General features: G+C 42.4%; 1 protein-coding gene across 4 annotated transcripts in view; it reads left to right on the plus strand.

Annotated features, from left to right (window-relative positions):
- MAP3K3 (mitogen-activated protein kinase kinase kinase 3) overlaps positions 1-26,800 on the plus strand; it is a 60,760-nt gene that overhangs the window by 19,028 nt on the left and 14,932 nt on the right. For all 4 annotated transcript variants that reach the window (XM_049859129.1, XM_049859130.1, XM_049859131.1 and 1 more), the window contains 4 exons: positions 598-638; positions 6,158-6,257; positions 11,790-11,903; positions 17,473-17,593. In XM_049859129.1, the coding sequence (XP_049715086.1) occupies positions 598-638; positions 6,158-6,257; positions 11,790-11,903; positions 17,473-17,593 (376 nt within the window). The remainder of the gene's footprint in view (positions 1-597; positions 639-6,157; positions 6,258-11,789; positions 11,904-17,472; positions 17,594-26,800) is intronic.

A 26,800-nucleotide genomic window follows, 5' to 3' on the forward strand; every position in this document is an offset into this window, starting at 1 on the left:
TTATACATCTACTCTATATCAGGTATTTTACTTTGTCTCATTTAGTTCTCATAGCAACTCTGTAAATTAGGTATTTTTAGCCTCACCTTGCAGATGGGAAAACTAAGAGGATAAGTTACTTGCCTATAGAGTAGAGGATAAGTAACTTGCCTACAGAATAGAGGATAAGTAACTTGCCTACAGAATAGAGGATAAGTAACTTGCCTAAGTCATATCAATGCCAAGATTTCTTTTTCTATTCATTCACATCAGCCAAGAAGGAAAGGTATCCTGGCTGGGAGGTGATGTGATGGGGGAAACTCCAGAGCCCGTTGTGGAAATAGTGTGTGGAGCTAGAAATGGCATGTTAGAGCGGAGCAGCATGAGCAAGGGCAGCCCCCTAGAGATCTTGTTCTAAGACTTTGTTGCCCCTGAGGTTAGAACTGGAAGGCTGCAACTTGTTGGAAAGGAATGCCTATCAGGGTAGAGAAGCCAGAGTGTGAGCCACTGGGGATGTTTGCCTCCTGCTGCTAAAGGATAGCCCAAGGCTTACCTGGGAATGGCAGGAGCAGCACATGCCGGAGAAATCTCTAACCTGTCTATCATTCTTTTTGGCAGAGTGACGTCAGAATCAAGTTTGAGCACAACGGGGAGAGGCGGTAAGTCTGCCTTCTGATCAGTGGTTGTGTTCATGTGTGCTGAAGTTCTCAGAAAGCATCAAGGTCGTGAAAGCCATTTCCCTGTAGTAATCCCTGTGCATAATGGGTTGATTGGGTATAAAGAGGAGTTTCACTCTTGGCTGGATGTACCAAGTGAATCCGTTTCTGCTCTGAGAATTGGAAGTCATTTCAACTGCTAATGTCTTACTTTCTGCTGTATTCTGCTGATGTTTTACTAATCAGCGTAATGCCATTATGCTGGGCAGGGAAGCCAGCCTCCAGCTCTACTCAGACACCTGGACACTCTGCCATCTGTGGGCATTAGAGGGCAATCAGGATTCTCCTGTGACGTGGTACCATTCCCATCCCTGGTAGAATAACCTTGACTTTGTCTGCTTTACAGGCCAGGTTGGTGAATTGGAAGTGTCTTTATCATATCCCTAGGGTGTAGGAAGCTGGATCAAGCCATCATTTGTGAAAGATTTCTTATCCTTTGAGGATATAGAAAGAGGGAATTTTTCATCTGTATTCTGCATCTTGCCTCCTTAGGGAAGTGAAAGTAATATTACAAAACTTTTATGTCCTTTCTCCATTTTCAGTATTTTAGGTTTTTATAGGAAGTCAAGGTTAGAAGTTCTCAGTGGAGAAAAATATGACTGTCCTTAATTTCTCAAGTTATTTAAGGAAAAACTTTTTAAAAACACACAGAGCTCTGGTCATGGGATATTTGGGATCCTGTGTGTGTGTGCATGTGTGCGTGCCTGGCACATGTGCACCTAAACCAAACTAAACCCATTGCTGTCGAGTCGATTCCAACTCATGATGACCCTGTAGGACAGAGTAGAACTGCCCCACAGGGTTTCGAAGGTTGTAAATCTTTACGGAAGCAGACTGCTTCATCTTTCTCCTGTGGAGTGGGCTGGTGGGTGTGAACTGCCAGCCTTTTGGTTAGCAGACAAGTGCTTAACCACTGCACCACCAGGGCTCCTTACTTGTGCACATAAATGTCTTTAGTATTTATTTCCCACTCTTTGCCTTTCTCTGCTGTTGACACCCTCCTGCACTTCTTCCTTTGCTTTGAGTATCTGGGGAGTCTGAGAGTGAACCTGTGAGGATGAGGGCCTCCTACTTTAAGAGTCCCACCAAAGAACCTTATTACCTCCAGATATTCTCTGTACTGGTAGTGCTCTGCTGCTGGCAACTTTCAGCCCCCTTTGAAGCCAGCTCCAGAGGAGATCTATGACTGCTGTTCTTCCTTAAAAAAATACACTCACATCCTGCAAGGTTGTCACAGGCTGCCCAGTGGATACACTGTGGAAAGTGTGGTCTGGTGAGCCAGGGTCCTGCTGCTGCCGTGGGCTCTAGGGCTGTTCCAGGCCTGGAGGAAGGAATGTCTTCTGAGCTATGTCCCCACCTGCTCATCCTGTGTCCTGCCAGCGGCAAGGAAGTTAAATTGTCACCTCATTGTTACTGCTTTTTATGCTTCAGACTTGACTTAAATGTAGGTTTAGGAGGGATGGCTAGACTTGAATCAGTAGTTTTCAGAAGCAGATAGGATATCAAAAGCTCAATTGTGTTGGAGCCTAATTATGCAGTTACGCTCTCCTGAATTCCCTGTTCCCAAAGTGGTGTGCAGTTACAGTGAGCAGACTAACACTGAGAAAGTATATGTGTTTGGTTTCAGAGAAGCTGCCAGATCAAAACCACAAATATTTAAGGTGGTCAGGCAGGAAGGGCCTTCTGAAGCCCTGAGCAGCAGAGAGTTGGTATCAAGGTTTTGAAAACTGTGCGTTCTCTTTTTATGGAGCTGTTTCTACGAGGCATGGCATTTCACTGTTTGTGTACTATTTGCAGAATTGAGGACTTTATAAAGGACTTTGGTGTAGGGATGCCATTTCAAGCTGCTCTGTGCCAGACAGCTCTGGTTTTATGTCTTAGGATTTTGTAGAGAGTGTCGTTGTGGGCTTTCTTTACTTTTAACAAGAAATTTGAGTAGTATCTAGTTAAATATTTGTAGGCCTTGTAGAATCAGAATTTACAGAAAGAAGAGTAAAGAAGTAGTGACTTTTCCCATTCATCTATGCCAGGTATCCATTCTGCTGGGCTGACTTTTCCTTTGAAAGAGTGAGGACCCTGCCCCTCCTCCCTCTCAGCACCAGGAGGGCAGAAGAAGAGGATTGTAGATTAGGATCTCCTTCCTTTTGAAAACCTTGACTCCAGACATTGACAGGGTGGTTGTCACAGGTGTTAGACCCCTCTTTGAAGCACTGGCCTAGAAATGCCTGTTATTTAGATGATGTGATGGCAGCAGCTTAGATCTTATCAAATCTGGAAGTCATGGTTTCTGATCTTGACCAGACCTTTGGACTGCTTGAGAGGGTTTTGAATGGCCCATTGCCAGGCCAAATGCAGGAGAGCTTATCTTTGAGCCTGATCCTTTTCCAGCAGTGTGGTAGGGACTTCGGAGGGGTCTCTTCATATTTTATCCAGAAGGGGTGGTCCCTTTTGAGCTGTTGCTGAAGCCTTGATTAAGGGAGTATAATTTACTCTTAGTAATCAATGGAAAGCCATTTGTGGGACAAAGAACTTGGTTTGGCTCTTTGACTCTGGTTTCTGAAAATAACTCGAGCAGTCTAGATGCCTTTGTTTTCCAAAATAGCTGGGCAAGTAGAGGCTGCACAGGACCCACACCTGGTAGACTAACTTCAGGAAGGGAGGGGGAACCTCATGCAGTTGTGCATATTTGTTATAGGATCAGTCCTTAACTATGCATAAAGGCCCAAGTCATGCATATTCACTGAGGTCCCAATGACCAGGGGACCCAGGACCTTGGATCTTCAGAGGCCTCCTGGGTCGGTGAGAATATCCATGCACTGGAGAGGGTGGTGTGTCACTGGGAACAGTGAAGGCCCTGTACCGGGACCTCTTCCAGACCTTGCCTGATGGTGTCTCTTTGCGTGTATCTTTTCTGGTTATAATAAATGGGTAACTGTAAGTATAGGTAATAGTTCCACGGGTTTTATGAGTCATTCTAGCAAATTATTGAACCCATCGGCATGAATGAGAACCAACAGAGAGAATGGTGTTTGCCTGTTTGCCAGGGCCTGGAAGGACAGAGTCCTAACTTGGCGATACTCATCTCTAGGTGGTTATGGTCAGAGAGGGAAAGTGCCATGTGGCTGGCTGGTGTCAGAATGATGAAGTGGGAAAATGGAGATATGAGTTATCTTCACATTTTGGAAATTAGCCTTATGTTAGCTATTATTCATAACACCATTCTTTCAAAAGACTCCAGAAAACACCCATATCTCTACAGCACCTAACAGTATCACTATTTGGGACAATTGATTTAAGAGAAAAAATTTAAGGGTTACAGTATGGATAGATTTGCCTGGTGGAGGCAAACTAATATAGCTAGCAGTATAATTTCCAAAAATGAAAGGTGGTGATTGATAAAGAAAAAGTTATGGAGGAATTATCTTTGAGATGTTAGGCTTTGCATGAAGGCCAGATTATGGTTTATAGTAATATTCTATCAGCATTATCCAGTAGAACTTTCTGCTATAATGGAAATGTTCTGTATCTGTGCTCTCCAGTACGGTAACCACTAGCCCACATGGCTAGTGAACACTTGAAATGTGGCTAGTGTGACTGAAGAACTGACCTTTTAATTTAATATAATTTTAATTTAAATAGCCACATATGGCTGATGGCTACCATATTGAATAGTGCAGTTCAAGATGATGAAGGCTTTTATGCAGCCCGTTGATTTAAGTGAATCTCTTACAGAAGAACATGAAAGAAATTATCTGGTCATATTTCATTAAAATCCAGTGGCTTAGATCCCTCTTTCCTGTGGCTTATTGCTTCTTCCTCTGGTTATGCCACTTCCCACTCTGGGGAGAAAGGAAGATATAAAAGAATCAAACACTTCTCCCTCTCAGCATGGAGGAGGGCAAGAAAGTACAGAGGCTCAATGGCTGAGTGCTGCTACTCCACCACAGGCTAGTCTGACTCCATCCGGCCTAGGACGAGGTGTTCTAATTTTCATCTTCCTGATCACGTTGAACATCTTTTCATGGGTTTATTAGCCATTCGTAACTCTCCTGTGAATTCTCTCATCATATCCTTTGCCTGTTTTTCTATTATTTGTCTTCTTCTTATTCATTTTTGCAAATATTTTCTCCAGGTTTGATGTTTGTATTTTTTAACTTTGTCAGTGGTTTATTTTATCATCAGAAGTTTTCATTTTAGTTGCCAAACCTGTCTTCTTCCATTTTGACTTAAGTATTTCATATTATGCTTAGGAAGACCTTCCGACTCCAATTTTTTTTAATCCTGTGTTTTCTTCTAGTATTTAAAAACGTGTTTTTTTTAATATTCAGATCTTTAGTCAATTTGAGTTTATTTTGTGTACTTTTTAAAAATGAATAGGCAATTGTCTGACCACTACTTGTAGTGTAGTCCAAGTTTATATATATCTATCTTTCTAATACTGTCTTCTGTTTCACTTATCTCTTTGCTTATTTTTGTTTTTATTAAATTTTAGAGTACTGAGTTGAACCCATACGAAATTGCCATTTTTGCACATCAAAAATGGTTGACTATCAGCAGTCTCATATAGTTGAACCTATTAGATTTACTCAAGCTTTTTATTATGAAAATCTCAAACACATATAAAAGTAGGGAGAATATTATACTGAACTGCCATGGACCTGTTACCCAGCTTCAGCATTATTAACATTTTGCCAATCTTTTTTCATTTGTCCCCCCCCTTCCATAACAAATTATATTTTAATATCTTTTTGGACAAGTTTTTACTCTGTCCAAATTAATAGAAGCTGTTTTCTTTGAATTGATCTAATCTCTAGAAAAGTCTCAATATCAATACTACTTACATGCTAGGTACGTCACCTGGTAAAAAAGCTGATGAGCCTTATAACCAACTCCAGGGGAATTCCTCTAACTCTGATAAGTCTGATTTTAGGAATCTTGATTCTGAGCATAATCAGCATTGAGATTCCTGTGGAATCTCGAAAATGAACAACAGAAAAGACCTTTTGAATCCTGGAGTTAAGTCACTCAGGAGTTGAGAACGTGTTTTCAGGACTGCTGAAATCCCCAGGCTTTTTAGTCATTTCCTAACAGGAGTATTTGGGACATAGTTTTTAAATCCAAGTGGCCAGCTATGATACTGAAGTGCCATTGGCTGAAAGGTCCAAGCTGAAGTGGTAGAACAAATTAAATGCTTGGGACTGAGCAATACTTGTGGATACTACTGACAAATCTGAGGGATGCTCAGAAGAAAGGTGAAAGGGTAAAAGTAGATAAGAAAAGAAAAAAAAATACAGAGAAAGGTAGGCTGAATGACGCACAAAAAGAAAATCATATGTTAAGAAAGGGAAGATATCACTCAGAAGCCGTAGCTTCTGATATACATTTTAAATATGCATTAACATTAAATATGGCTGATATACATTTTAAATATGCATTTAACCTAGCTTCCTGCTCCTTTTCAGAATTATACCATTCAGCCGGCCCGTGAGATACGAAGATGTGGAGCACAAGGTGGCAACGGTATTTGGGCAGCCTCTTGAGCTACATTACATGAACAATGAGGTAAGGAAGTTGATGGATGGTGCAGGTACAAGAGGGGACAGCTGCCCACTTTGTTTCTCTGTGCCTAACTGAGGACTTTTTAGTTTGTTTCTCTAATAGCATCTGTAGGTATTCATTTTCTGGAGCCCATCTTAATTCAACAATTGTGGGAGTTCCGGCTTTCACTACGTGGGAGATTACACAGCTGTTTCCATTACCCCTAGTCATTCAGTGCAGGCAGCACTGATACTCTGTGGTGGAATCAGGTGTGGTACCAGGGCTTATACTAGGCTTATACTGTCTTTACATTTTGTACGGTCTCTTAATAAGGAGCAGAGGGGTTAGCAGGGGCTGGAGGAGGTGTGGAAAACTGGTGGGTAGATCCACTAATGACAGTCGTGAATGCTGGATTCTGCTCTGAGAGCTTAACTCCTGATTGTAACTTCTTTGTCTTGAAAGTTGGCACGTATTCCAATGATTTTTTTTTTTTAATTGTGCTTTAGGTGAAAGTTTACAGGTAAGTTAATTTCTCATTCAAAAATTTATACTCATATTGTTATGTGACATTGGTTGTAATCCCCACAATATGGCAGTATGTTCCCCCTTTCCATTCTGGGTTCCCTGTGTCCATTCATCTAGTTCGTGTTCCTTCCTGCCTTCTCGTCCTGCGTTTGGACAGGAGCTGCCCATTTGGTCCTTGTATTTGATTGAACTAAGAGGAACGTTCCTCATGTGTGTTATTTTTGTTTTATAGGCCTGTCTAATCTTTGTCTGAAAAGTGGGCATCGGGAATGGTTTTAGTTCTGGGTTAGCAGACTGTCTGGAGGCCATAGTTTCAGGGGTTCCCCCAGTATCTGTCAGATCAGTAAGTCTGGTCTTTTTTTGCGAATTTGAATTCTGTTCTACATTTGTCTCCTGCTTTGTCTGGGAATCTCTGTTGTGATCTTTGTCAGAGCGGTCACTGGTGGTAGCCTGACACCATCTAGTTCTTCTGGTCTTAAAAAAAAAAAAATTTTTTTTTTTCTTCTGGTCTTAGGCTGGTGGAATTGCTGGTTCATGTGGTCCTTTAGTCCTTTGAGCTATTATTTTCCTTGTGTCTTTGGTTTTCTTCATTTGCTTTGCTCTGGGTGGGATGGGACTAATAGATGTATCTTAGTGGCCGTTTGCAAGCTTTTAAGACCCCAGATGCTACTAACCAAAATAGGATGTAGAATATTTTCTTTATGAACTATGTTATGCCAGATGTTCCCTGAGACTATGGTCCCCAAGCTCCAGCCCCAGCTACTCGGTCCCTCAAAGTGTTTGGATGTGTCTAGGGAATTTCTGTGCTTTTGCTTTGCTCCAGTTGTGCTGACTTCCCATGTATCGTGTGTTGTTCTTCCCTTAACTGAAGTTGACAGTTGTCTGCTATCTCTGATGATTTCTTTAAACCCCCCTCAAAACAGTTCTTATTTATTCCTACTTTGGACGTCCCCAAGAAGGAATTCTTTTGAATATAGGTTACTCAGGTACTTTCCCAGCTCCAAGAAAGGCACTTAAAAAAAAAACAAAAAAAACCATTGCTGTCGAGTCTATTCCGACTCATAGCAACCCTATAGGACAGGGTAGAACTGCCCCATAGAGTTTCCAAGAAAGGCAGTAGTGGCGACAGTCTGCTTAGGCTGGTGCTTTGCATTAGTCTGCAGGACAATGTATTTATTTATTCCTAGTAAAGAGGGTGTTCCTTGAAGGAATTGAATTGGGAGGCAAGACAAGAAAATTGAGCAACAAAATAATCTTACAGATAGTAGATCCTCACTATCTAATTTTATTTTATTGGTTGAGGGGTTTAAAAATTTCCTCCACAGTTTGAGGCTGAAATTTGCAAGCCAGACTTTGAGATTTTTTGACTAAACACCCCCTGATCCCTTTCCTACAAAATATACAATTACAGTTGAATATACCACCACATAGCTCACTAAAACAAAACCATCTGATCTTTTGTTTTTTGGGTAAATTTTAGAAATATAGCAAATTTGGAAAATAAATCACTAACTCTATAGTTAATACATAATACAGACATAAGTATTTTAAAGCATAGAAACTAATACATTTTAGGTATAGGATATGAAAACCCCAAAAATATAAATGTCAAATCCACGGAACTTTTTAAAATTGTACATCGTACAGCTCAAGCTTCAGTGACTACATAGGGAAGTGAGGTTAAAGTCAGCTGGCTAATCAGCATTAAAGAAGTTTTTTAGTTAGTAGAGACATTTCTGGAAGATTTAGTACTCTTTTCTCTTTCAGGTAATATTTCCATTAAGAATTCCACCTGTAAAACTCTTAGAACAAATGATTGGAGTAAAGCTTTGGGATGTAGGTTTTGACCATGGATTCTTAGATATGACACCAAAAGCAAGAGTAACTAAAAACAAAATAGAGGAATTGGATTTCATCAAAATTTAAAACTTTTGTTCTTCAAAGGTCTTTATGGATGAAATGAAGAGACAGCCTATAGACAGGGAGAAAATATTTGGAGACCATGTATCTGAAAGAGTTTAATATCCAGAATATATAAACAACTTCTGTAACTAAACAACAAAGAGAAAAACAACCCAATTAAAAAATAGGCAAAGGACTTGAATAGACATTTCACCAAAGGTGATATACAAATGACAAATAAGCATGTGAAAAGATGTTTAACGTCATTTGTCATTAAAAAAAAAAAAATAGGGAGATGTAAATCAAAACCACTTCACCTCCACTAGGATGGCTATTATCAGAAAAACGGAAAATAACAAGTGTTGGCAAAGTTGTGGAGAAATGGGAACCTTCACCCGTTGCTGGTGGGATCGTAAAATGGTGCAGTTGCTGTGGAAAACAGTATGCCAGTTCCCCAAAAAGCTAAACATAGAATTACCATATAACCCAGCAAATCCACTCTTAGGTATATATACAAAAGACTTGAAAAGCAGGGACTCAAACAGATTCTTGTACACCAATGTTCGTTGCAGCATTATTCACAATAACCAAAAGGTGGAAATAACCCAAGAGTCCATCAGCAGTTCAGTGGATAAACAAAATGTGGCATACATATTTTCAAACTCTTTTGCCAGAAAAATGACTGCCCAGAATATTGGGCATTCCTTTATTCAAACGTTTATGCAGAAATTAATTCTAAAGCCAAATTTATTGTTATTATTTTAGATCATGCATATCTTTCCATACTCCACTAATATCAATGATCAGGAGTTGACTGATTTATATTTTATTAATTTAAAATCTCTTAGGTCCTTTTTTCTTTGCCCTCTAAACCCTGCCCTGTCAGGATTTTAGAACCCCAAATGGGAGAGCTATTGAGGTGTTGTTTTTATTTTTTAATAATAGCTTTATTAAGATATGGTTCATATACCGTAACATTCATCATTTTAAAGTGTACAATTCAGTGGTTTTAGTATATTCATAGTATAATCAACGCTACTAATTCCAGAACATTTTTATCATTCCAAAGAAAAACCCTGGAACAATTAGCAATCACTCCCCATTCCTTCTTCCCCTATCCCCTGGCAATCAGTAATCTACTTTCTGTCTATGGATTTGCCTATTCTGGACATTTCATATAAATCGAATCATAAAATGGCCTTTTTTGTGTGGCTTCTTTCACCAAGCATATGTCTTCTGAGTGCATCCATGTTGTAGCATGTATCAGTACTTCATTCCTTTTTATGACTGAGTAATATTCCATTGTATGGATATACCACATTTTGTTTATCCATTCAGCAGCTAGTGGACGTTTGGTTTATTTCCCCTTTTTGGTTATTATTGAACATTTGTGTATAAGTTTTTATATAAACATATGTTTTCTTGAGTATATGCCTAGGAGTAGAATTACTGGGTCATATTTCTTTTATGGTAACTCTATGTTTAACTTTTTGAGTAACTGCCGGAGTTTTCCACAGCAGCCGCACCATTTTACATTCCCACCAGCAATGTGTGAAGGTTGCAATTTCTGCACATCCTAGGCAACACTTGTTATTTTGTTTTTGTTTTTAAATTATACCTATTCTAGTCAATGTGAAACGATATGTCATTGTGGTTTTGATTTGCATTTCTCTAATAACTAATGATGTTGAACATATTTTCATGTGCTTATTGACCATTTGTCTATCTTCTTTGAAGAAATGTCTATTCAAAGCTTTGACAGTTTTTAAATTGGGTTATTTGTCTTTTATTGAGTTGTAAGAATTCTTTATATATTCTGAATACTAGACTCTTATCCTATATGATCTGCAAAATTTTCTCCCATTCCGTGGATTGTCTTGAGATTTTGTTTTGAACATCATCCTACATTCGCTTCTCCCAGTCTTTGATTTAGAGTGCTCATCAACTTGTATTATAAATGGGGAACTGAAGAAATTAGTTTCGCTTTTGCTTAATTTTGTGTTTGCCACAAACATTTTAAATCTGATGTTTGCTAGGTCTTAGACAAAACATTCTGTCATATCTTTAAATGCTAATGTTGTCTGCTTTGAAATGAGACTTGTCTTTACCCTACAGACCTTCTCTTTAATACTTGGATAGAATAAAAGCAGAGGAGGTAGTTTTAGGGGTCCTAGTCATGGATTTTTGCCTATAAATATTAAGATATTAAGCTCTGCTATGTCCACATTTGCATTCTTGTTTGAATAAGCTGTTTTCCTCCCCTGCCAACTCCCACCCCTCCTCTGTCTTTTTTTTTTTTTTCTTTAATTGTGCTTTAGATGAAGGTTTACAGAGCAAATTAGTTTCTCATTAAACAATATACATACTGTTTTGGGACGTTGGTTGCCAACCCCATGACATGTCAACATTCTCCCCTTCTTGACCTTGGGTTCCCCATTACCAGCTTTCCTGTCCCTCCTGCCTTCCCATCCTTGGCCCTGGGCTGGTGTGTCCATTTAGTCTTGTTTTGTTTTATGGGCCTCCTGTGTCTTTCCCTGCTGCTGAATTTGGGTAGAAATATGGAGGCTATAACTGTCTGGGATTTGATGTTTTGGAGTAAAGAGTATATTTAGAGAGGAAGCTCTTTTCGGAAAATATCTCAAACTGAAGCACTGATTTGTGCCACAACATGGATGAACTCAGAAACATTAAGCTAAGTGAAAGAAGCCAGACACAAAAGACCACATATTGTATGATTCTATTTACATGAAATGTCCAGAAATGGCTAATCCATAGAGACAGAGAGTAGATTAGTGGTTGCCTGGGGCTGGGGTGGGTAGGAGGGGAATGACTGTAAATGGGCACAAGGGATCTTTTTGGAGTGATGGAAATGTTTTAAAATTGAATTGTGGTAATGGTTGTGTAACTCTGTAAATTTACTAAAAATTATTGAATTGAATGCTTTAAAAAAAAAGGATAAGAAACTATCTCTATGTTTTCAACAAGGTCTTTTAAGACTCCATAATATTCAAGGATTTTTTTTTTCCTTCAAACTTGTATTTATTTTTTATTTATTTTTGCAAACTAAAGCTCTGACATAGACTTGTAGCTTATATGATTGATTTTCTTTTTCTGTGTCCTGTGTCATAGCTCTCCATCCTGCTGAAAAACCAAGATGATCTTGATAAGGCAATTGACATTTTGGATAGAAGCTCAAGCATGAAAAGCCTTAGGATATTGCTGCTGTCCCGGGACAGAAACCATGTAAGTATCCCCTGTTGTGGCCTGGCAACTGAAGACAAAGCTTGTTTTCCTTCAGGAGCTTGCTTAGCTTCTTGACAGCGTTGTGCGTGACTCAGCCACTTCCAGGGTGAGAACATAAGCACATCCCAGCCCACTGTGTCGGTGACCAGAGAGCCTGATAAAGGAGAAAATTGTTTTGCTTTATGTTTATATTCTTTCATTTAGATTTTGACCTGAGTAAGAGAGACTTGATCAGCACAGGGATGCTGATTAGCAAAGGCTGTCGAAGATTTGAAACTATCACGCTTTGTAAACTCAGTTCCCACAACTCCTCAGCAGCCTTGCCTTTCCCCCAGGACACATACAGGAAGCAAACTTTTCCTTCTGTTCAATGAGAAAAAAAGCCATGGACTGGAGAGCCTCTTATAACTTATCAGCTGCTGCCTCACCAAATGGCAGTCAATTTACAAGGGTCATCAGGAGTGAGGAATTATCTCTTATGCAATTTCCTCTCCTGAAGGGCTCCTGGGGACCTCCATTTCATAGGAACGCTTGCAATCTGTTTTCTAACCTCTGATTCCTTTACCAGCCTTCTTTAGATGCATGTTCCTTAAGGTGCCTGCACTTTTTCCTTTCCTCATGCTTAACACCCCTCCCATCTCACCCCTGCCAAGCTTAGGCCTCAGTATTGTTCTCATCTGAGAACTCCTGGAGTTAGATAATCACAGAACCTCCTCTTTGTCTAAATAGAATTTTGTTTATAATTCCTGAACTCCCATTTCTACTCTCCAAAGCCTTGGTGTCTACTGTCTTTTTAAAATACTTCAGCATCTTCAGTATTTCTTGCTGCTCTAGGCCTTGGACTATCATTAACTCATTCCTGTTAAAGACTTCTTCTCTAAACATGCATCTAAGTCTTTATCTCTCTGCTCTTGACCTTGTTATAAGTTTTTAGTCGAACTGCCGACCTGAGCTCTTAACCACTTTGCCGCCAGGGCACCAAATTAACTTTATATTTCAAAGATAACAATAGCTTGCATGTATAAAGATGCTTTCATCTCTCATTCACTGTTAAAACCAGAGCTTCAAACCGGTTCATTATGGTTCAAAACCCTGCCGAGAATTTGCATTTCTAACAAGTTTCCGGGAGATCCTAATGCTGTTGGTTAGGGACCAATTCTGAGAACCATTAGTAGAGCCATGGTTCTCAAAATTTATCATACATAACAATCACTTGGAGATCTTGTTAAAATGTAGATTCTGATTCAGTATATCTGGGGGTGAAAATGCAAATTATCAGCAGGGGTTCTATCTGAACCGAACTGGTCTGAAGCCCTGGTTTGAAAACGTTGATTTAAGGAAATACAGGAAGGTAGCATGGCATGGTAAACAAAAATTAGGTTATTGCAAGGATTCAGGGAAGCTTGAAGCAGGAAGACTTAGAAGTACGGCGTTGAAGCAGGGCTTTGAATCAGTTCAAACCAGTTCTGTCATGGCCGACAAAGTGAAATCGGGAACAAACCCAAATTTTTAAAGGTGGGTGAACTAGAACAATAACCAGAACAGGAAAAATTATGGGCAGAAGCCCTGGAATGGGAGACTCAGAAGAGGCATCGTGAGCCCTTTTAGAAGCCTGATGTGGGAGATTGGATTATTAGCAGGACTGTGAGAAGTGACACACATTCAGAGTGGTGTGGTCTGCCACCATTTTTGAGCGAGGCACCACTGTTTCTGACTCTGCCGGTCAAGAGATTTGGTTGCTATGCAGTGTGCATGCAGCCCTTGTTTTCTAAGAGGAAGATTAAGTTTCTAGCAGGGCTTCAACCCATGATTTTTCCTGTTCTGGTTCTCCTTCTAGTTCACCCACATTTTAAAACATTCAGGTCTGATTTCGCCTTGTGGGCCATGACTGAACTGGGAAGATCTGGTTTGAAGTCCTGCTTAGAAGTGGAAAACAGAGGGAGAAGGAAGGTGGTACTAGGAAAAATAAAGGGACTGTAGCAGAGTGAAAGGATAGCTAACAGGTGTGACGTGTGTAGCTTAGCGGAACATTCTAAAGACAGCAAATAGAAGTTGGCATTTGATCATTCAGTGCAAACCTCAGCGAAGCACTGTGGGCAGCAGTATAATGTAGCTGATACAATATGAAAAATTACTGTGGAACCATGTGCACAAAGATATGCAGTGACTGGAGGTAGGGGATAGCAGAAAAAGAGGATAAAAAGCCAATCCACAAATTATCTCAATAAAAAATTTGGTGGTATGGGCCAAAAGGAACAAGTGGATTCAACTATACAGTGGAGAAAAAAAAAGGATAGCTTTAGTTCGGTACATGGGAACTTAAGGTCAAAACTTAATGGCACACTGTTGTCACCAGTAGCATCCAGTCTAGTCCTCTGCTTTAAGGGTGGTACCAAGAGATATCCGCATGGATGACCATGGTAATTATGATAGTTCAGGAAGTATCCAGGTTATTTAGTTAAATTGATAGCTTTAATATCCATGAATTTATTAAAAATCTTTGAAGAAAAAGTTTGTTTTGAAGCTATACAACTTCAGAATAATAGATGCCACATCTATCATGGCTATATACAAATTCTTATTTCCTTTTTGTTCTAAAAATAACTCCAGTGTTCAAGGGGCTCACCTAAATTGAGATTTGGTAAATAATATGTTTTCATTATTCATACTTTCCCATGCATCGCAAATTTTGATTCAGGACTTTGAACCGGTTCTTCCAGTTCAGTCATGGCTGACGAGGCAAAATCAGAACAGACCCGAATTTTTTAAATGTGAGTGAACTGAAACGATAACCAGAACAGAAGAAAAAACTACGGGTCGAAGCCCTGCTAGAAACTTAATCTTCCTCTTAAGAAAAAAGGGTAGTTGTACACATTGCATAGCAGTCAAATCTCTTGACCAGCAGAGCTGGGAACAGTGGTGCTCTGTTCAAAGATGGCGACCAACTGCGCCATGTTGAATGTGTGTTACTTTCCACAGTCCTGCCGATAATCCAGTGTCCTGCATCAGGCTCCTGAAAGGGCTTACTACGCCTCTTCTGAGTCTCCCATTAGAGGGCTCCCACCGTAATTTTTCCTGTTCCAGTTATCATTCTGGTTCACCCACGTTTAAAAATTTGGGTCTGTTCTGATTTTGTTTTGTCTGCCATGAGAGAACCAGATCGAACCGGTTCAAAGCCCTGCTTCTAAGTCTTACTCAAGCTTCCCTGAATCCTTGTAGTAATCTCATTTTTATTTCCCATGCCATGGTACTTATTTCCTTAAATCAGGGTTTGGCTGACTTGGCTTGGCTGACCATTACAATCACTTGGAAGATTTAAAAAACACCAATAGCAGACACTCTTTTCAGCAGGGCTTTGAGCCAGTTCATTCCAGTTCGAACCCCTGCTGAGAATTTGCATTTCTGACAAGTTCCCAGGTGATGCTAATGTTGCTGCTGGTTAGGGACTAATTCTGAGAACAGCTAGTAGAGCAGTGGTTCTCAAAATTTGCCGTACCCAAGAGTCACCTGGGGATCTTGTTAAACTGTAGATTCTGATTCAGTATACATGGGGTGGAAATGCAAATTCTCAGCAGGGATTCAAATCGGAACCTACTAGTTCAAAGCCCAGGTTTTAGTTGGTCTGAGGTGTCAAAAGCCCCACAGGGAGTTCTGATGGACAATCAGGGCTGACAACCATTAGTATAAATTGAAGTATGAGCCTTACCTCCTAAGACCTTGCTACTCAAAGTGTGGTCCACGTACCAGTACCAGTAGCATCGGCATCACCTGGGAGCTTCTTAGAAATGCAGACTCTCAACCCCACCCCCAGAACAAAACAAAACCCATTGCTGTCAAGTCCTGTTCTGACTCACAGTGACCCTATAAGACAGTGTAGAGCTGCCCCATAGTGCTTCCAAGGCTTTACGGAAGCAGACTGCCACATCTTTCTCCTGCAGAGCGCCAGGTGGGGTTGAACCACAGATCTTTCTGTTAGCAGCAGAGTGCTTAACCACTGTACCACCAGGGCTCCCAACCCCACCCCAGACCTACCAAATCAGAGACTGCATTTAACAAGCTCCCACGTGATTCATATATGCTTTGAAGTGTGAGAAGCCTGCTGCGAAACCGTCATTAATTCCCTGCACTTGCTTTCCAACCCGTTGTCAGGACTTCTACCTTTCCTTTTACAAATCTATGCTTGTGCTGGCTTTCAAACCTACTTTCCAATCTCAGCCTTTACATTTTAAATTTGTGGGTTTAGAGTGTATAGTTTTTGATACATTTCAAGTTCATGTTGTCAAGATTTGTTGTGTTGCCACTATGTTTAAGGAATAATGATGTTCATTACGCAGCTCTTCTCAGACCGGAGGGCTGTGGCCTTCACTTGCCCTCTGCTAGCCTGCTTCCCCAGTGTGTGGCTTTGGCTGTTTTTTCCTTTCTGACTCTCAGCGGAGAACTATTGCACATCTGAGGCTTCAGCAAGAACATTCACTTCCCCTTGGTTCTGACTTCCCGTTAGAGCAAGACAGTTTGTCAGGGCAGCCCTACGTGAGATAAAGTCTGGCTTGGGAAGACTAGAGGAGGCAGCTTGGCAGCTGAACGCACCCCTGAGAGCGGGAAGCCTTCTTCCTGAAGGGCAGGATACAGAGTTTGTGCAGGTCGCGCTTTTTTTTTTTTTTTTTTTACTGGGAGTTAGAGGCAATAGAGACGCAAGTAGAAACTTTGACCCAAATTGTTTCTAAGTCCTGAACTCCCATTCAACCCTCAGTCCTGCTCAGCTTATTTGTGATCACATCTTGACATCACTTTGCTCACCTTTAAGGCTCAGTTTTAAGTCTTCTTAGATGGCACTGGGTGCAAGGGGCTCCCTTTGTTCCTTCATGTTCTCTCTCAGGTTCACCTGTGGCTTGACTGGGTGAGTGCAGAAGTGGGGATGGATGTGGTAAGGCTGCTGACCCTGCTCTGAGGTCCCTGACCTCTGGCAGGATGGTGCCATTGCTGGTTGAACTCTGTCCTGACATGGTTCTCATGTAAACTGTGGTCATGTGAAGCAAGTGAGATCATCATATCTTAATTTTCAGGGAGTGATTATGGTTGGGAAAGAAGCAGCATATCGACTATCTTTTAAAGTACGTATTTATCAACCAGTGTTTTGTTGAGTAGGTAGGTTGCCATCATTCTCCATTCTGACCCCCACTCGGCAGGTGATCTCTGCTGAAATAATTTCCTGCTATTCTTCCCAGCTCTCTGGAGAATTTTATGAGAAAGTATTTACAGATCTCTTTTCTGTTTGGCAGATTATTACAGGAATACCTGTTATTCCTCCTTATCTGGGTCATCACCTATTAAACTGAAGCACCAGGTCTCAGGGCTCCTATGTCACTGAAGCAGAAAAATTACATTGAGCAAATAGTGATTGCCAAGACAGATTGAGGAATGAGGTTTAGCGGAAAGCAGCAGGAGAGCTTATATGTTAAGTAACATGAAGGTGGCTGAGAGCAGAGGGAGTCCTAGGGAAGGGGGGAGGGACGTTTATAGGCCTGCCTGCTTAAAGACCTGTCTCAGGCTTTTTTCTCTTACCTTGCAGACCAGTTCCTCTCCCCACTCTGGGGTGTCCAGGCAGGTGCGGATCAAGGCTTCTCAGTCTGCAGGGGATATAAATACTATCTACCAGCCCTCTGAGCCCAGAAGCAGGCACCTCTCTGTTGGTGAGTATTTCGTCCCTTTTTTTCTTTTCATCTAATTTATCTGTCCACGTTTTAAAAATTTAACAAATATTTGTTGATGGAAAAACAATCATCAAACGTTTACTGACTCCTACTCCATATTCTTTCCCTTTGTTTGGGGAGGATAGGTATAGAAATGACTGGGACAGTGTCCTGACCCTCAAGGAGCTTATAATTCCATGATGTAATGACATGATAAAATTCCTTTTAAAGATGCCTGATCTCATCAGACATCTGCTTGAATACCTCTACTGACAGTGGCAGTCTACCCTCATTCTTTTTTTTTTTCTTTTTGGCTGAGCTACCCTGTTCTTGAGCATTCTTTCCCAAAAGGACTGTGGACTCACGAAGTTAGAAGTCAGATCCGCACTTGAGTTTTGACCTCTAACCTTTTACTTAAGATTCCTGAAGTGTCCTTATGCTTCATGGAAGATGTTGACCAATGAAACTCTTGGAGAGTCAAGCTAAGTTGTCTAGGAAGGGCAGGAGACTGTTGGCATAGCATATACAATTGGCTAACTAGTAAGAAAGCTTTGTAGCTGGTGCCAGGCTTCCCCAGGAAAGGAGTCTAGATCAGGTCTCTGTGTTATACCAGATAGCCCAGTATTAAAATTACACTAGATACCATTTCCTAGAGTCTGGGGAGAATGCCCATTTCTCAAAAATTGCAGAATTTGTATCAGGAGGAAAATCTGGCTTCATCACACATTTGTGTTGAGCCTACTGCCCTAATGTTACTGAGACTTGTGCTGCCGCTAGGAAGCCACGTTCATGTAGATAGGATTGCATCAAACTAAACTGCTCTCTGAAGATCCTGAGCTGTGCATTGGACCTGTTGCTGAGCTTGTTTATGAGTGATATACCTCCTTAGGGAGTTGCAGGAAAAGTGTGTTCCTGAGGCACTGACTTTGCTTCATTGAGCAATTTTTGGGACCCAGGCAAGCATTGGTAGTAAGTGTTGTCAAGCTGAAAAATTCTGTGTGTGAGTTTCATATTTCTCTAACATTGTGGGTTATTGGTGGCTATGTTTACAGTAAAGTAGTTGGAAGAGTGCCAGGACCCCAGCAAGGAGACCCTATACAGAGTATCTGTGGCCCTGGAATCCAGGTGGCTTGGAGCTGGGAAGCTGCTGGCTTGGCCTCTGTTCTAGAGCCCTTGTGGAGACTGATGGGTTGGGAGAGGACAGCGTTGTTCATGTGCAGAATAAGCAGGGAAGACTGATGTGAGGCAGTGATTGGGCCTCCTGCTTGTAAGTAAGAGCCTGAGTTCTATGTGGAGGCAGGGGCTAAATGCTGGGCCAGTCGAACCCTTTCCCCATATTGTAGGGAGCCATATATGGAATTTCCCTGATGGAGAATGCTGAGGAATAGGAGTTCCATGAAGCCGTTTCTGGTTTTCTGGAGAATGGACAACATACCTGCCCAACACACCTAGATCTTGGTGCCTTCATTCAGCAAGCATTATGTACCAGCTGGACTGCTACACTGGCAGCAGGTATAGGGTGAGGGTGCCGAAGGGAGCACAGAGTCACCAGCTCTGCCCAGGAGTGTAGAAAATCTCTTCCACAGAAGCGGGAACATCAGAGCGGACACAGTAAGGTTTACCGAGCGTAGAGATGGGTATTCCAGGCACAGGAAAGAGCACCTGCCCGGCACAGCCACAGAAGAGTGTGGTGGGTTCAGAGAAGCCCAGGTGGTTTGGAAGGTGAGGCTGCTGTGGCAGGAGAAGTGGGCAGAGCCTGCAAGCCTTTCTATAGAGCCGAGAAATGCGAGAGCTTATTTCTAATTGGAGCGATCTGGGAAATACACTCTGGAAGAGGAGCTGTTTGAGAGTTTGTGGAGGATTTCCATAGGCAAAGATAAGAGAAGAGGGTGTTCAGGTTGTTTGTGGAGATCTAATGGAAAGTTCAGGTCCATATTGGCTGGTTTATTTGGAGGCGGATGAGAGAAGGCTGAGAAAGGATCCCTGGGGCTACTTTCTGAGGGACCTTGCCTTCTCTACACTGAAAATGTTTGCCCCTTTTTCTGACTTCCATTATAATGCTTATCTTACCTCTGTCCCCATCAAACTGCATTTTTATTCATTCATTTATTCAAGAAATAATTGCCAAAAATATGGGAAGCAAAAAGACAGCGTCCCTATCCCCGTGGACATTATAAACCTGTGGGAAGACAGACGTTTACTTGTTGTGATGTGATTAATATTTAATTAATATTTAAGTATAAAAGGCATATTATACTGTGAGAGTGTATAGCAGAGGGTGTGACCTGATCTGGGGTCAGAAAAGCCTTAGGCTCTGATCTGAAGCCTGAGGGTAATTATGGCCAGGGGATACAGGAAGAGAGTTTTCTACAGAGGGAGTTGCATGTGCAAAGGCCTGATGGCGACTGTGATGTGTCTGAGAAACAGAAAGAAGGCAACCAAAACCAAACTCTTTGCTGTAGAGTTGATTCTGACTCATAGTGACGCTATAGGACAAAGTAGAACTGCCCCATAGGGTTTCCAAGGCTGTGATCCTTACAGAAGCAGACTGACACATCTTTCTCCGACGGAGTGGCTGGTGGGTTTGAACTGCTGACCTTTCGGTTAGCAGCTGAGCTCTTAATCACTGCGCCACCAGGGCTCATTAGAAAGCGAGTAAGTTTTTTTTATTTTTTTAAGTTACCAGCCAGTTTATGGATCCTGATGGCCCAAGACCTGAGAACAAGAACAGAACTGAGAGCCACTCTGATGGCTCACGTGGGATAAGATGAGGCTGGGGAAGAAGGCACAGCCTCACCTTGTAGACCTCAGTGAAGATTTTGATCCTTATCCTGAAACCAGTGAAAAGCCACTTTAGGGCTTTTTAAGTGAGGAAGAATAGGGGGTGTGATATATTCAGATTTGTGTTTCAAAAAGATCTCTCTGGCTACAACATGGAAAGAGATTGGAAGGAGGCAAGAATGGACACAAGGGAACCATATTAGATTACTGCATTGATTCAGGTGAAAAAAGATGAAAGCTTGGATTAGGCTGGTGACTGTAGTGGAGAGAAGAAAGAGTAGGCTGATTTGAGTGTAATTTGAAAGACATTTAGAAGGTAAAAGTGATAGAACATGGCTTTGTAGTGGTACTCTAAGTGTGGTCTGGGGGCCCTGGGGTGGTTCCTGAGGCCCTTTCAGGGGGTGTGCAAGGTCAAAACTATTTCCATAGTAGTACTAATATGTGATTCTCATTCTCTCGTGACTATACGGTGGAGTTTTCCAGAGTTTACATGCCTCAGGTGATGTCATCACTCTCTCAGCTAATGGAATGTATGCTTGTGTATTATGGTGTTTTAAAACTTTCTGAGTTTTAATTTCTAATACAGGAAACATCAATAGATATAACCCACATAAATGAAAGTTCGTTGGGGTTCTCAATTTTTGAAGTATAAATGGGTTCTAAGACTAAAAGCCTTAAGAACCACTGTGGGATTGGATTGAATTGCAGGGGTTGAGGGAGAGGGAGGTAAGTTACTGATTTTTGAATCCTGATAAATGGCATTGTCTTTCACTAAGACAGGAATGCTGGAGGAGGGCCATGTTTTGGGTACCAGAAGGCACAGGCCTAATGTTTTAGACATGTTGAATTTGAGGTGGCTTTGAAACAACTAAGAGGAGCTATCAAATGGGCAGTTTAGATATACAGGTCTCTAGCTCAGAGGGGAGAAATCAGGGCTAAAGAAAAAAAAAAATTGGAACTGCTCCAATTGAAGCCATGAGCCCAGATGAGAGTGCCTGAGCAGAGACTCTAGAATGAGAAGAGGGCCTGGGACTGCGCCTTAAGAGCCCAAACATTTAGTGGCCAGTTAGGGGAGGATGAGCCTGCAAAAGACACAGGAAAGGAGTAACCAGAGAAGTAGGAGGGAAATGAAGAGAATGTGGGGAGGAGGCCTTCTACGGGGCCAGTGAAGTGAGAAAGAAGGGACCAAGGGTAAGAGATACGAGCTTGTCATTTTTACCCACAAATGTCAGTGTTTGCTAAATGCTGGCAGTATAAGGCCACCTGGAAGTAGAAGGAAAGTGAAGAGAGAGGCATCAAGGTTAAAGCATGAGGGACTTAGAGAAGGGCAGTAGAAATGGGGTCAAAGGAGAAGTCGCTGGTTTGTAAGCCTTTGCGGTTTTATGCAGTTTGGCCTTCCCCTCCTCCCCCCACTTCCTCCTCCCCATTCACATTAACACCCTTGAGTATTTAGTGAGACCTGCAGGTCCTTTGTGACCACAGCAGCATTGTCCATGGTAGGAAAAGTGCAAGGAAGCCCAATCCAATCTCAGACGGTTCCGTTTATTTGAAGTTCTTCCTTATTTTGAATTGAAAATCTGCCTTCTCTCACATTACCCATTGACTGTAGTTCTGCTGTCATGAGCAACACAGATAAGCTTTTTCGTATGACACCTTTTCAAATATTTGAAGCCAGCTGTCTTGTTCACCCTTTGTTTTTTCCATCATATTGCTCATACCTTGAATTCCAGTTTTTGTCACGCCAGTTAGTCTGTTAAACTAGTTCAAGCTTAAAAAAACAAAACAGAAAAACTACTAGGTAATGAATTACCCCAAAGGAGAGGCCCCTTGGGGAGATTGCCAGGTAAGGCCAGTGGGATTTCCCTACATGAAAATGCCCTTCCTCACAACTTTGCCTATGGAAATTCTACCCACCTTTGAAGGTGGAGCTCATACACCATTTCTGGACTTGTCTGTGCCACATTCTGACTCCCTTTTGGTCTAGTGCATCCTCTTAAGTGCCTTTGTTCTTACCCCATCTCTCTCCAGGCCTTGCCGCTAGTACCATAGTGAGGCAAGCCAGGTTGCAATCCCTCGGGAGTGGGTAGCTGATGAGTGGAGACCATCAGTTTCAAGGAGTTTGGCAGTGAAAGAAAAAAAGAGGTGGGCTAGTTGCTTCAGGGAGCAGCAGAAACAAGGTCAGGGTATTTTAAGGCTAGAGATCTAAGCGTGTATATGAAAGAGAAGACAAGGAAAAGGAGAGATTGAAGGTGGCGGAGAGGGGCCCATGGGGGAGCTGACTCCTGTGGGGGGGTGAATTGGGAGCCCAGGGAGAGGGCTTAAAATACCTTGAGGAGGAGGAGGATGGGAACCCGTCTTCCTCTGAGAGGAACCCAGTAACCCAGTGCCGTCGAGTCGATTTGGAAGAGGAGGGGAGGAAAATCAAGGCTGAGGGAAAAACAGGAATTTTAAGAGGATGGGATGACTTACAGTGACAACAGGGCAGTAAAAGAGAACTGTGTGTAGTACACATTTCCAGTTCTGGTCCAGGTTTGAAAGGCTGGAAACCAGGACTGCAGAGGCGGCGACTAGACCAACAGAACAAAGTGGTCCTCTTCCTTCAGTTCCAAAGGTTTTTTTCCTCCTTGCTTTTAAATTCTTCTGTGATATTAGATGACACCAGAAACTGTTTCATGGTGGGAGCAATGTCAAAATAAAATAGTAATTTTGCAAGTTGAAACATACAAGATGCTTTTGGGTCTTTATGGGCTGAAAATGTTGAATGGCACCATTCAGCACAGCTCAATCTAGCATTAGCTTTGCAGAATGCATTGGAAAATGATTGGTTAAGATTTTCTACTGAGAAAGAAAGAAGATGTGATTCCTTCCCCTGTCTGCTCCCCAGAAGAGAAAGAGATTGAGCAAAAATAGTTGATGGCCAACAAAAAGCTATCTCTTTGTACTTGCAGTGACCTGCGCGTTAACGCTGGCCCACAGCCCTAGAACTCCCTGTGGAGGCCACTTCCTGACTGCAGCAGCTTCCTGATGAGGAGTCTCCTAGGAGAAAGGCTGGGATTGAGAGCCTATCTTTCAGCTTTGAGTCAGAGTCCAGAGCAAAAGAAGCAGCATACCCTAGGGTGGGAGTTTATCTCTGGCTCTGCTTCTCTGGATTTAGGAGGCTAGGAGAGAGCTGACAGGCTCTAGGAGGAATGCAGAAAGCTGGCAGCTGAAACCCTGGCTTTTGCCTTCAGGATAAAATGGCCTTGCCTTCAAGGGAAGTCCTGGGCCACTCTGAACGGATGGCTGCTACTCTGTTCCTTTGCTCTAGCCAGTGCTGAGTTGAGGCCCTTTGGCACCCATAGTCTGATGGGACGCCATGGCACGATGAGGCTAGGATGCCAGGGAAGGGCGTCCCAGAGAACCTGCTGTCCTTGCCTGTGTCTGCCTTCCGAGAGCTCTAGAATAAGCCATGCCTTGAATAACACTGTGGTTTGTCCTGTCTGGCCGAGGCTCACTGCTGTCACTGCTGGTAAATATGTAAGCACTTGTGAGTCTGTGACCTGGTATCCTGTCCTGTTCAGCTCCCAGTCTCACTTTTTCTTGACTGCTATTTTGTGTCTCATTGGCTCCCACTTTCTGAAATGAAGATAAAAACAAAACTGAAAATGCTCTGGAGCAGTTCTGCCAGCTCCTGATTTTTCCATTCGCTTCCTCTGATAGCCATTGGTTTGGGGAGACTTCCCTTTCCTGCCCCAAGCTGTGGGCCTGTGCACAATAGCCCCTGGCCTACTGCCCATCAGATAACAAGGCTGGCTCTCTGCAGGCAGCAATGTGTATTGGAAAAAGTGAAAGTCTCTGGCTGGAAATAAAAGCTCAGAACCCTTTGCTATTTTCCCCCAGGCCCTCCTGGTCTGTCCTCCTGGCCTCATGGGAACTAGTCCCATCCCACCTGCAAAACCAGGGGAGAGTTGAGTGGCAGCTGGTGAAGGAGAGAATGAGAGTCAGGTGGCCATGGATATTTTATCCCAGGGATGTCTCTTCCTAGACACTCCATGTACCAGACTGAGGGCAGTTCATCCTGTCTGAGGATAGATTTGACCAATATCTGGGATTTCATCAGTAAGTAAAAGTTTTTCTTTCCATCTAATCTGTCCCTTACATGAGGTATTTTTTATTTGTTCTAGTAAAACATGTAATGCCTTTTCACTCCAGAGTGTACTGATCAGGGTTCAGTTGCACAGGACAGAATCCATTCTAACCAGTTTCAGAAAGGAGAGATTTAGTGCACATTCTGCTTTTGGAATCACTAGAAGAGTGAGAGAAATGGACTCCAGGTTAAAACACAACAGAACTGGGCTACCAAGGGAACTGCTTCCCTCTTCTGGAATCAGTAAGCCTCCAGATCCAGAAGCACACTGCCCTCGCTGTGGTTGGGATCTCCAGAACCATCCTGTGCCTGCTCTGGTCCACACCAGTTACGTGGGGATGCCTGCACGTGTTTGTCTGCTTTGACAAGGCTGGAGACCTGGTGCAGGGCCTCTGCAAGTGCTGTGGCTAAAAAACAAAAGCCTTCCATGACTGTCCAGAAAACAACAGGAGCAGCAGAAAGCATGCTAAATCTCACACAAGTATATCTGATTGGCTGAACCTAACAGGAATCTTAGAAATAAAGCTTTTAAGTGATTAGCTTCTGAAGTGCAAGAAAGCTTGCTAGAAGGTTGGAGTGCATGTTCAGTCTAACCTGTTGTATCTGCCACATAGAGTGAAGGAAGTGAATGGATTTCTATTGAGTTCCTACTACGAGGTAGTACTGTGTAGATGCATAGCTGTGCCACCACGTTTATAATTTCCAAAAAGGTTATGAGGTAGACAGGTCTCCCTATTTTTGCAGGTAAGGAAATTGAGGTGTTTAAATCACAGGGCTAATGAGTGGCAGAGCCAAATTTGAACCCCGTTCATCTAATTCCAAAGCTTAGATTTTTCTCACTACACCCTGTTTGCCTTTCCCAGGTGCTTCTGTTGATTTTACCAACATACAGACTGAATTTCCACAGAACATGTGGAATACCAAAATGGTGGGTAGCCAAGTGGTCCCGGTTATCCAGAGCCAGAAGTGGGGGACAGGCAGCAAAGGGTTAAATAGTGCTGTGTTTTTGGGGGTTGGTAGGGCTTGAGGAAACCAACTTTTTTTCACAGTGGCACTGGAATTTTGTACCACAATGACAAGGGAAGTGGCCAGGTACATGATTTTCGACATCTGGGACACTGGCAAGTGGAGTAGCTTTTTTATCCTTGGTCCAGGTTTCCTCATACCTCCATCTTGTCATTGCAGGAGAGCCCTCTGTTAGACAGATGCCATTTTGCATTACTGGCCTCCAACTCACAAATGACTATAAACGTGACACCATGTTTCCCCTGTACTATCAAGAAATCACCACCTTAGCCTAACTCCTGCTCCTGGCAGAAAGGCAACCTTGCTCGTAGTGGAGACCCCCATCCTCTTGTATGGGTCACTCACAGGGAGGGAGCGTATGGCCCAGCCAGTTCAGGGAGCAGTCTTGCCTTCTGCCACTGTGTTGAGCCGCAATGCCTGCCCTTTTTGGAAATAATTATGGTCTCAAAAGTGCCTGGGCTGATTTCATTCCTCTGTTAGTTCATGGCACAATATCCCCAAACTTATCCTCAGTGCAGCTTCAGTTTCTGCCAGGGCATAGAAAACTCGGACAGACAGACATTTTTCTTCCATGGGATATTATTTGAGATCATTTGAAATTTGCATGGCTCAGATACCTCTTTACCCCAGAACTGGGATAAAGGCATGAGTGAGGTTGTGAGGCAGGAAACGCAGCAAGATTCTATGCCTGTTTTCAGTAATTTTGTTTCTAGCCTCTGCTCTGGAGTCCACTGGGGGAAGAAGACAGTACTGAGACACATCATTGTCAGTGTTCCTCAAAAGGAGCCTGAGTTCTTGAGCCTGAGCATTCTTGGTGGTAAATTCATTAAAATGTCTTTTGAACAACTGAACTGAGCCATACGTTCCCAATGACTGACTTCATGTGGGAGACAGAAGGAGTCAGTTTCTTAAAGAACATTGAAAAGAATAATTTAACCTCCTTCTTAGAAACTGTCTTTCAAAGAGCAACCCTCCCCACCATTCTTTGGCTTTTCAACTAAGATATTTTTCTTCCTTCTGAAGGTTCTTGGAGCAGTGGGAGGAGCCACCCCTGGCTCAGGAAGTTTGACTGAGCATCAGCAGCAAGTTAGGCTGCCCTCTCTCCCAGGGTGTTCAGAGAGCCCTGCCTGGCCTCTGCTGGCCTCTCAGTGTAGGGCTTCTACTTTAAAATGGTTAAAATGGAAAATTTGTTGTTCTATACATTTTACTACAATAAAAGTTTAAAAAGAGAGATAGAGAGGGAAAGGAAGGGCTTGGCAGTTGGTTGTTCCCAT

Source organism: Elephas maximus, chromosome 19 (genome assembly GCF_024166365.1).
Source record: "Elephas maximus indicus isolate mEleMax1 chromosome 19, mEleMax1 primary haplotype, whole genome shotgun sequence".
Lineage (NCBI taxonomy): Eukaryota > Metazoa > Chordata > Mammalia > Proboscidea > Elephantidae > Elephas > Elephas maximus.